The sequence below is a fragment of the Myotis davidii genome, unplaced genomic scaffold (genome assembly GCF_000327345.1).
Source record: "Myotis davidii unplaced genomic scaffold, ASM32734v1 scaffold1429, whole genome shotgun sequence".
Classification (NCBI taxonomy): domain Eukaryota; kingdom Metazoa; phylum Chordata; class Mammalia; order Chiroptera; family Vespertilionidae; genus Myotis; species Myotis davidii.
The window spans coordinates 45245-57743 of record NW_006300023.1 but is presented as its reverse complement, the minus strand read 5'-3'; the positions used below and the strand labels follow the sequence as shown (position 1 = coordinate 57743).

The following is a 12499-nucleotide window of genomic DNA, read 5'->3' as shown; positions in this document are numbered from 1 at the left end:
TTTTGTTAGAACTTTTCAACATATGATGGTCAAATGCTTATTCATTCATTCTCTTATTCCTTCAATCATCAATGTTTACTGGAAACCTACCAGGAACAGAGAATGGGCAGTGTACCAAGTATAAAGTGGGAAAGTATCCTGGCCTTAATTTTTTCTGTTTCCTACACATATTGAAAGAAGTAAATTTTCCTCAAGTATTGCATTGCTATATCCTGCAAATTTCAACATGTAGTCTTCTCTTTGTCATTCATTACTAATGATAATTTGCCTTTTAATATAAAAATATTTAGTTATCTTTTAAATTTCCACATAGAAAAAAAATGGATTTAGACTAAGGCTTTGTTATTTTCTAATTATCCAGAACAGAAGCCATAGAGTGTGCCCTATGTCATTTTTTTAAGGTCTTAATATATCATCCAGGTCTTCACCCTGACCTCATAGCTACCCACTTTTATTCTCCTGGGGTTCTTTACATTATGAATCTTCTGATGGGACAAAAATATAAGCTATGATAAAAGTTTGTTTTTAATTTTTCTCCAGAAGGAATTACTTACCATTCAATAAAGAAAGACACGAATTAAGATGTTCATAGAGTTACTGAACCCCAAAGGCTTTCCTCTTGTATAATCTCTAATAATACACACTAATGAAAATAAAAACGCTTATTAATAAAGGCAGCTCTTATCTAGCAGACTTTCAATACAATACAGACACTGTTCTACAGGACATAATGTAATTACTTAATTTTCACAATGCTACTAAAAATATGGTGCTAATATTACCAATTTGTAAATGAGAAAATTTAGACATAGTTAAGTAATTTGCCCTATAAAAAATGAGTTATAGTGGTGAAGGCAAATAAAGACTAAATATTGGTTAAATCTTTTCCCACTCTGATTTAGTTCAAGTTAATTTTAGAAAATAAGTTTGCAAATCTGAACAAGATTTGGGCAGGGTAAACTAATTTTCTACAATTTTAATATTAATATAGCCTTCATCAAGTATGACTATCAGATAAATAACTTGTTAGTTAAAGCAAATTGGTGTCCCACATATATGCCAATTATATTATAAATCCTTTTATTTCTCTTAAAGGTTAATGACCCTGATGTTGAGAAAGGTTTAAATGATTAATGTCTCTAACACATTTGCTGCCTTCACACTTTCCTTACATTCATGAAGGTTTTTGCTTTTGCACCAATTGAACTGATATCAAATAAATTTTAAAACACAAATAATGCTTCCAATTCCTAACATTTATAAGGTTTCTCATCAGTAACAAATGCTCAATAAATTCTGGCCCTTAAATAAAGACTTTATATATACAGTACAAACTCAGATATTAAATTGTTATCCTCAAATGCTTTCCCACATTCCTTATAATCACAGGGGATTTTGTTTGTTTCTGTTTTACTAGTATGAACTTCAGATTACAATTAAATTCTGAACTGTCCCTCATGTCTTCATTCATTCCTCTATGCTGCATGAATTTTTTGATGTTGACTAAGGTGTGAGCCACGAATAAAGGCTTTTCCACATTGCTTACATTCATAAGGTTTCTCACCAGTATGAATTTTCTTGTGTCGATAAAGTTCTGAGGCACGACCAAAGGCCTTCCCACATTCCTTACACTCATATGGTTTTTCACCAGTATGACTTCTCTGGTGATGAGTAAGTTCTGACCTTCGTATAAAAGCCTTCTCACATTCCTTACATTTATGGGGTCTCTCACCAGTGTGAATTTTTCTATGTCGAATAAGTTCTGTGCTACAAGTAAAGGCCATTCCACATTCCTTACATTTATAGGGTTTCTCACCACTGTGAGCTCTCTGATGTCGAATCAGTTCTGAGCCACGGCGAAAGGACTTCCCACATTCCTTACATTTATATGGTTTCTCACCAGTATGAACACTCTGATGTCGAATAAGATGTGAATCAGAGATAAAAGCTTTCCCACACTCCTTACATTTATGAGGTTTCTCACCAGTATGAATTCTTTGATGCAGATTCAGCTGTGAGGCACAACTATATGCCTTTCCACATTCTTTACATTCATAGTGTCTTTCACCAGTATGACTTATTTGATGAAGACTAAGTTGTGTATCATAACGAAAAGCTTTACCACATTCCTTACATTTATGGGGTTTCTCACCTGTATGGATTCTCTGATGTCGAAAAAGGTGTGAGGGACGGGTGAAGGCTTTTCCACATTCCTTACATTCATAGTATTTCTCATCTGTATGAATTCTCTGATGTAAATTAAGTTGTGAGGTAGATGGAAATGCCTTCTCACACTCCTTACATTTATAGGGTTTCTCACCAATATGAATCCTTTGATGTTTTGTAAGTTGTGAGCTAGAATGAAAGGCTTTCCCACATTCCTTACATTTATGAGTTTTCTCACCAGTATTAATGCTCTGAGGTTTAGTAATTTCAGAGTGCTGAATAAAGGCACATTTCTCATGTTCATTACTTTTTTTTCTTTCATGAATTCTCTGATGCTTAATCAAGTCTGATCTACTATTAAAGGCTTTCTCATAGTCTCCATATTTAGAGCTCTTTTCCTTATTATGACTGCGTTCATGTTGGAGGTGGTATGCTTTGTAACTGAAAGCTTCCTTACATTCCTTGCATTCACATTTCACTCCAGTATGAATAATCTGAGGTAATCTATTGACTGTACACTGAATAGAAGTAGACCTTTCTTCAGAGGTCATTACCACTGGTTTGAAATGTCCATCCCGTTGTTTCTCCAAGTAGCATTTGATTTCACTATTATCTTTGACCCTAGTGCACACAAGGTTAGAACTTATAGGTCTTTTTGTTATCTTTGGTTGCAATGATTTAATTTCATAACTACCCTCCTTTGGAGATAAATTCTTGGTTTCTCTTCTGGACTCCCAATCTGTAAGATAACAAGAAAATAGGAGGTATTTTTTATTGCAGGAAAAAGGAAAGCTTTTCTAAGGTAGAAATTACAAACTAAAAATAGCAAATAAATAGCTCTTAAGATTGCTTTGCAAAAAAAAAACAAACAAACAGGGGGCAGAGGAAAATGAGAATAGAGAAAATAAGGTGAACTTATAGAAGCAGTTCTTTGGAGAAATGTCTATTTAGGTCCTTCACCCATTTTTAAATTGAATTGCCTGTCTTCCTTTTGTTAAGTTGTATGAGTTCTTTATATATCTTGGAAATTAACCTCTTGTCAGATGTATCATTGATATATATGTTCTCTCATACAGTGGGATCCCTTTTCATTTTGTTGTTGGTTTCTTTTACTGTGCAGAAGCTTTTTATTTTGATGTAGTCCCATTTGTTTAAATTTTCCTTTGTTTCCCTTGCCCTAGGACAGTGGTTGGCAAACTGTGGCTCACAAGCCACATGCGGCTCTTTGGGCCCTTGAGTGTGGCCACGAAGTTTCAATTGCACTGTACATGTGCACCCGCATGTAGTATTTTGTGGAAGAGCCACACTAAAGGGACCGCAGTTTGCCAACCACTGCCCTAGGAGATGTATCAGCAAACATATTGCTATAAGAGATGTCTGAAATTTTGCTATCTATGGTTTTCTCTAGGATTTTTATGGTTTCAGACTTACATTTAAATCTTTTATCCATTTTTAGTTTATTCTTGTGTATGGTGTAAGTTGGTGGTCTAGTTTCATTTTTTTGCATGTACCTTTCCATTTCTCCCAACACATTTATTGAAGAGACTGTCTTTACTCCATTGTATGTTCTTGCCTCCTTTGTCAAATATTCTCCAAAGACGACATACAGATTAACCAAAGGAATTATATGCATAACCCATGGACATAGAGTGTGGAAGACCTGGAGGTAGAGTGGGGACAGGGTGGAGGGTGTCAATGGGGGTAAAAAGGGGACATCTGTAATACTTTCAACAATAATTTTTTTTATTATTTAAAAAAGTGGTTCTTCACCTCTGGTGAGAAGCTGAATCAGCTGAGGAACTTGTAAAATACAATGTCAAGGAACCATCTAAGATCAACTAAACAAGAATCTAAAGGAGTAGGACATTACAACTAACAGCAAGTCCTCCCATTTCTAGCCTCAAAATATATCCAGATTATGTCTACTTCTACCAGTATCTTTACCACCTATCCAACCATACTAAGATTAACATGCTATCATAATGGGTCTCCCTACTTCCACTGTTGCCTTTCAATATTCCATACCCAATACAATAACTAGCATATCCTTATTAAAATAAATCAGATCATGTCATTCTTTGGCTCAAAACCTCCACTGAATTTCTTTCTCAGGAAGAGTGAAAATAACCTCCAAAGGAAAGAGCAAGAGATTCCTCCAGAAGAAGAAATAAATGAAATGGAGATAATAAATTTATCTGGTTTAGGGTTCAGAATAATGATGGTGAAGATTCTCAACAGTATTAGAAAAGATATAGGAACTATAAAAAAAGAACAGTTGGAAATAAAAAATGACATAGCACTAATAAAGAACACATTGGAAGGAATTCACAACAGATTACGGGAAGCTGAGGATTGGATCAGTGAATTAGAAGACAGGATTAAAAAAAATCACTCAATCACAGAACCAAAGAGAAAACACAATTAAAACAGGACAGAGTAAAGGAGCTATGGAACAATATGAAACATAACAATATTCACATTTTCAGTGTCTCAGAAGGGGAAGAAAGGGATAAAGAGATAAAGAGCATGTTTAAAGAAATAATGGCAGAAAACTTCCCTAACCTGGTGAAGAAAAAAGTCACACAAGTTAAGGAGGCTCAGAGTCCCAAACAAGAACCCAAACCCACATCTAGACACATCATAATTAAAATGCCAAAAAATAAAGAAAAAGAGAGAATACTAAAGGCAGCAAGAGAAAAGCAATTTATTACGTACAACAGAACTTCCATAGGCTTACAGCTGATTTCTCATCAGAAACTCTACAGGCCAGAAGGGAATGGCATGAAATACTTAAGGTAATGGAAAGCAAAGATCTGAAACCAATATTACTATGTCCAACACGGGTGTCATTCAAAATAGATGATGAAATAAAGAGCTTCTCACACAATAAAAGGCTAAAGGAGTTCATCACCACCAAGCCAGCATTACAAGAAATGCTAAAGGGTCTGCTTAATAACAAGAAGAAATAGAGTCCTAATTTGGCTCAGTGGATAGAGAGCATCGGCCTGTGGACTGAAAGGTCCCAGGTTCGATTTCGGTCAAGGGCATGTACCTTGGTTGTAGGAGGTGTCCAGGAGGCAGCTGATCGATGTTTCTCTCTCATCGATGTTTCTAACTATCCCTCTCCCTTCCTCTCTGTAAAAAATCAATAAAAAATATATATATAAAAAAGAAATAGAGAAATCTAGGCATACAGAATTAAAATGGTAATAAATAAGTACCTATCTTATATAATAAAAGCCTAATATACTAAGTGTCTGGTCATCTGTTCAACCAATCAAAGCATAATATGCTAATGATATGCTAAGGTCACTCAATTGCTCGCTATGAAATGCACTGACCAACAGGGGGCAGACAGTCGACCAATCGCTATGACATGCACTGACCACCAGGGGGCAGATGCTCCGATTGGTAGGTTAGCTTGCTGCTGGGGTCAGGCCACTTGGGACTGGGCGAGATGGGCTGGACATGCCCTGGAGCCCTCCCATGGCCTCTCCCAGGCTGGCCAATCTCTTGTATCCCTCCTCAGCCCCGATCGTGCACTGGTGGGGACCCTCAGCCTGGCCTGTGCCCTCTCGTAATCTGGGACCCCTCAGGGGATGTCAGAGAGCCGGTTTTGGGCTGATCCCACAGGCCAGGCCAAGGGACCCCACTGGTGCACGAATTTGTGCACTAGGCCTCTAGTCAATAACCTTAAATGCAAATGGATTAAATGCTCTAATCAAAAAACACAGGGTAGCTAAATGAATACAAAAACATGACCCAATTATAAGCTGTCTACAAGGGACCCACCTCAGAACAGAAGATTCACACAGGATAAGAGTGAAGGGATGGAAAAATTTTTTTCATGCAAATGGCAACAAAAAAACCTGGGGTAGGAATACTCATATAAGACAAAATAACCTTCAAAATGAAGGTCATCATGAGATTACAAAGGTCACTACATAATATTAAGGGGATTGACCTAAAAAGAGGATATAACCGTGGTAAACATATATGCACCCAATATAGGAGCTCCTAAATATATGAAAAAATTCTAGAGGACTTTAAGGTTGTGATCAACAACAATACAGTCATAATAGGAGATTTTATCACCCTGCTGATTTCACTGGATAGATCTTCCAGACAAAAAATTAACAAGAAAATAGTGATTCTAAAAGACACACTGAGCAGATGGCTTAATTGACATTTATAGAATATTTCATCCCAAAGCTCCAGAATATACATTCTCCTCAAGTAGATCATTCACAAAGATAGACCACATGTCAAGACACAAAACAAGTCTCTTCAAATTCAAGAAGATTGAAATCATATCAAACATCTTCTCAGATCACAGTGGAATAAAATTAGAAATCAATTATATTAAAAGCACCCCAAAACATTCAAACACATGGAGGCTGAGTAGCATGTTATTAAACAATAAATGGGTTACCAAAGAGATCAAGAAAGAAATAAAAAACTTCCTGGAAACAAATGAAAATGAACACACAACTCAAAATCTCTGAGACACAGCAAAAGCAGTCCTGAGAGGGAAGTTCATAGCACTACAGGAATACTTCAAGAAACTAAAACAACACAAAAAGGAAACAAGAAAAACCAATAATAAACTAACTCTACAACTAAAAGAATTAGAAAGAGAATAACAAAAGCCCAGAGAAAGTAGAAGGAAATAATAAAGATTAGAGCAGAAATAAATGATATAGACTAAAAAGTTAATACAAAAGTCAAGGAAACCAAGAGCTGGTTCTATGAAAGAATAAACAAAATTGATGAACCGCTAGGCAGACTCAACAAAAGACAGAGAACATCCAAATAAATAAAATTAGAAAAGAAAGTGGAGAAGTAACCACTGACACCACAGAAATACAAAGGATTGTAAAAAATACTATGAACAACTATATGGCAAAAAGCTGGATAATGTGGATGAAATGAACAAATTCCTAGAAAAATACAACCTTCCAAAACTGAATCACAAAGAATCAGAAAACCTGAGTAGGCCAATAACAACTGATCAAATAAAAGTGTAATTAAAAAACTCCCATCCAACAAAATCCCGGGTCTAGATGACTTCACAGGGGAGTTTTATTAAGCATTCAAAGAAGAACTAACACCTATACTCCTCAAACTATTCCAAGAAATCCAAGAGGAAGAAACACATCCAAACTCTTTTTATGAGGGCAGCATGATCCTAATTCCAAAACCAGATAAAGACACTACAAAGAAAGAGAATTACAGGCCAAAATCCCTGATGAACATAGACGCTAAAATTCTCAAGAAAATATTAGAAAGTTGGATCCAGCAATATATTAAAAAGATTATACACCATGACCAAATGGGATTTATTCCAGGGATGCAAGACTGGTACAATATTCGCATATCAATAAATGTGATATATCACATAAACAAACTGAAAGATAAAAATTATATGATCATATCAATAGATGCAGAAAAAGCATTCAACAAAATCCAACACCTTCTTTTGGTAAAAACTCTCAGCAAAGTGGGAATAGAAGAAGCATATCTCAACATAATAAAAGCTGTATATGACAAACCTATGGAGAATATCATACTCAATGGGCAAAAACTAAAATCATTTCCTCTAAGAACAGAAACAAGACAGGGATGTCCATTCTCACCATCCTCATTCAACATAGTATTGGAAGTCCTAGCCACAGGGATTAGGCAAGAAATAAAAGGCATTCAATTTGGAAAGGAGGAAGTAAAACTCTCATTATTTGCAGATGACATGATATTGTACATAGAAAACCTTAAAGATTCCACCAAAAAACTACTAGATTTAATAAATGAATTTGGCAATGTAGCAGGATCAAAATCAATACCCAAAAATAGATGGCTTTTTTTATACATCAGTAATTGGAAGAAGCATGGAAAACAAGATTAAATAGGAACTAGAACATGGAATTCATGAAAGGCAACCAAGGAAGGTGACAGACCCTACAACTTCTCAAAATTAGCAACTAGGAAGAGCTCATACAGACATTTATGTTAGGTTCCCAATATCAAGTTATATTACAAAGCCACGGTACTCAAAACAGCCTGGTACTGGTACAAGAACAGGCATATAGATCAATGGAACAGGACAGAGACCCCAGAAATCAACCAAAGTCATTGTGCTCTATTAATATTTGACAAAGGAGACAAGATCAAACAATGGAGTCAAGAGAGTCTCTTCAATAAATGGTGTTGGGGAAATTGGACAGATACATGCAAGAAAATGAAACAAGACTACCAACTTACACTATACATGAGAATAAACTCGAAATGGATAAAAGACCTACATGTAAATCGGGAAACCATAAAAATCTTAGAAGACACCATAGGCAGCAAAATCTCAGACATATTTCATAGCGATATATTTACAGATACATCTCCAAGGGCAGGGGTGGGAAACCCCTGGCATGCGTGCCAAATATGGCATGCCAGTAACTTTTGCTGGCACGCGAAACCCTCTCTTATAATCTTCCATTTACTATTTTTTTCTTAATATCGACTTTTTTTTATTTTTCAGATAAATTCAGTATAGGTGCATCTTAGATAAATAAATAATTTTACATAACAAGTTATCTTAAAGACCATAGACATGGATTGACGAGAAAGGGGAAGAGCAATTTCTATGCCTCTGCCTTAACTCTCCCTGCCTTCCTAGATCCGACTTGTGTTTTGGTTTCATCCACATATGCTTGTGAATCTTTGTTCTCAGTGATGAATTTTGTTAAGTTTCGTAATAGGAGTAGCCTGACAGATGAAAGTAGTAGCTCATGCATATCTCTGAAGGTCACAAAATATAAACCTGATGTAAAATCTCTGTCATCAGTGATGCAGCAGCAAAAGTCCAACTGATAATATTAAATGGAATCATAAAGTTTTTTGTCGGACTATCAGTGTACATGTATACATTAAAAAAATAAATGTATTTTTCATCATCATATACTGTGTTTTTGCCGCTTGAATGAATTTTATTATTTCTTTAAGGTTCTTCACATACGTACACCTTAAGAGATATCAAGTAGGCGTAACATGGTCTCAAAAAATTAGGGTAGGCACACAGGAGAATTTTGAGTCAGAGATTTTGCTGGTTTTGGCACTCACTCACAAAAAGGTTGCCCATCCCTGTCCTAGGGCAAAGGAAACTAAGGAGAAAATAAACAAATGGGACTACATCAAAATAAAAGGCGTCTACACTGCAAAAAAACCCATCACTAAAACGAAAAGGGAGCCCACTGTATGGGAGAATTAATTTGGCAATGATACATCTGATGAAGGGTTAATCCAAAATATAGAAGGAACTCATACAACTTAATAGAAGGAAGACAAACAAACCAATTAAAAAATGGGTGAAGGACCTAAATAGACACATCTCCAAAGTGGACATATAGATGGCTAAGAGACATATGAAAAAATGCTCAAGTCACTGATCATCAGAGAGATGCAAATTAAAAGGACAATGAGGTATTACCTCATGCCTGTCAGAATGGCTACCATCAACAAATCAACAAATGTCAAATGCTGGTGAGGATGTGGAGAAAAAGGACCTCTAGTACACTGCTGGTGGGAATGCAGACTGGTACAGCCATTATGAAAAAACAATATGGAGTTTCTTTAAAAAATTAAATATAGAACTGCCATTTGAGCCAGTAATTCCACTTCTAGGAATATATCCCTAAGAATCCCAAAACACCATTCAGAAAGATTGCATCCCTATGTTCGTAGAAGGACAACTTACTATCACATGATCTCACTCATATGTGGAATCTATGCTGAAGGGAATGAATCCAGAGACATGGAAGCATGGAACAGAGTGTGGAATTTCGGAGGGGTTGCGGGGGAAGGTTGGTCATTGGGAGGTATTCAACCAAAGACCTTGTATGCATATATGCATAACCCATGGACACAGACAACAGGGTGTGGGCAGTGGGCTGGTGGGGGTCTATGGGAATAAAAAAGTGGGCATATGTAATACTTGCAACAATGAAGATTTAAAAATGAAGTATAAGAATATCTCATTGAATAAAAAATATCAGTAGAAATTATAAAAAACAACCAAATAGAAATCTGAGTTGAAAAGTATAATAACTGAAATAACAACTTCATCAGTAGAGCCCAGTAACAGATTTGAACTGACAAAAGAGAGGATCTGTGAAAATGAAGATTGGTAAATAGAGAGAATATCTAGTCTATGGTACAGAAAGGGACAAAAAAATGAAAAACAAAACAAAAACAGAGCCTCAGAGACCTGAGGAATATCCCAAGTGTTGAAATATATGCACAAAGAGAGTACGTGAATGAGAACAAGAAAGGCGTAAAAATACATTTGAAGAAATAATTTCCAACGATTTCCCAAATTTCTTTTTTAATATATTTTATTGATTTTTTACAGAGAGGAAGGGAGAAGGATAGAGAGTTAGAAACATCAATGAGAGAGGAACATCGATCAGCCACCTCCTGCACACTCCCCACTGGGGATGTGCCCGCAACCAAGGTACATACATGCCCTTGACCGGAATCGAACCTGGGACCCTTGAGTCCGCAGGCCAATGCTCTATCCGCTGAGCCAAACGGGTCAGGGCGATTTCCCAAATTTGATTAAAAAGATTAATATACACATCTAAGAGGTTCAACAAACTCCAAGTTGAAAAACTTGCTGTAAAGTTGGAATAAGCCTGATCAAAACCTAGACACATCAGAGCCAATTGATGAAAAACCTCAAGAGAGAAGTAACTAATCCCACATATTTTTCATCAGAAACCATGAGAACAGAAAACAATTGACATATTTGATTTGGTGTTAGATAAAACAAAGGGTTGTCAGTCAAGACTTTTCTATCCAGAAAAACCATTCTTTATAAATAAAAGGGAAATTAAGATATCCTCAGAATATTTTTAAAACAAAAAAATTTTATCACTAGCAGATTTGCCCTATAAGAAATATTAAAGGGGGTTGTTTAGACTGAAATAAAAGGACAAAAGATAACATGAATCTGCAAAAAAATAAAAAGCACCAGTAAAGGTAACTATGTAGGTAAATATAAGACTATATAAAAGTATTTTTGTTTGTAACTCTTTGCTTCTTCTATTTGATTTAAAAGATAACTACCTAAAACAATAATTATAAAAACATGTTGATGGTATATTATTTTCCTATTTCTGATATAACATGTTAACATAAGCATAGTACCTTACTAGTAAAACAAACCAATTTATTATCTTACAGTTCTAAAGGTCAGAAGTCAGAAAGAGGTTTAATAGGTCAAAATAAATGTGTATACACCAGGACTGTGTTCCTTTCTGGAGGCTCTAAGGAAGAATCTATTTTCTTATCTTTTCTAACTCCTAAAGACTGCTCATTCCTTAGAGTAGCATGGCCCCCTTCCTCTCTGTACATTTCTTATGCTGTCACATCTCTGATTCTTTCAGACTCTTGTGATTGCATTGAGCCCATGTGAATAATCTAGGATAATCTCCCTAATTTAAGGCCAGCTGACTCACAACCTTAATTCCTTAGTCATAGGTTCCAGGGATTAGGATGTGGACATCTTTGGGAGAGTCATTATTCTGCTTACCAATATCTACTTATAATGTATTAAGGTATAATTTGTATGATGATAATAGTACAAAGAAGAAAAGGAGGGGCCAGGCTATATTAGGGCATAGTTTTTCAATGAGATTAAAGTTAAATTAGTGTTAATCCAAACTAAATTATTTTAAGCTAAACTATAACAAATTCTCAGAGCAACCACTGGAAAAAGAATTAAAAACTGTAGTAAAGAAACAATCATAAAACTAAATGGGACTCTAGAATATGGCTATTTAACATAAATTATAGTAATATAAGAATAAAGTATAAAACAAAAAAAAACAAATGTAGAAAACAAATACCATAATGTCAGACATAAATCCTACTTTATTGATAATTACATTAAGTATAAACATATTAAATAGTCAAACAGCAGATACAGGCAGGATGTATTAAAAAACATGATCTGAATATATGCTGTCTACAATAGACACAATAAATTCAAGAACACAAAAAGATTAAAAGAATGGAAAAAGATTAAGCAAAAGTGAGTTTCAATAGTTATACTTTTATCAGACAAAATAAACTAAGACAAAATTGTAATAGAGACAAAGAAGGACCTCCTATCCTATCCTATATAATAGAGGTAACATGCAAACTGACCCTCACAACCTCACAAGATGGCTGCCTGTGACCAGGCTGGCAGGGGGGTTAGTGAGGGATGACCAAATGATTGAACAAGCAGGCTGCATGGGGCAACCAGGCCGGCGGACGGTGGGGGGGCAGTTAGGAGCAGAGC

At 35.6% G+C, this 12499-nt stretch overlaps 1 protein-coding gene across 3 annotated transcripts in view; it reads right to left on the bottom strand.

The window, feature by feature from the left end:
* Positions 1-625: 625 nt before the first annotated feature.
* Positions 626-12499, bottom strand: part of LOC102758333 (zinc finger protein 30 homolog) — a 26867-nt gene continuing 14993 nt past the window's right edge. For all 3 annotated transcript variants that reach the window (XM_015572005.1, XM_006776110.2, XM_015572004.1), the window contains exon 5: positions 626-2905. In XM_015572005.1, the coding sequence (XP_015427491.1) occupies positions 1476-2905 (1430 nt within the window). In that variant the 3' untranslated portion in view covers positions 626-1475. The remainder of the gene's footprint in view (positions 2906-12499) is intronic.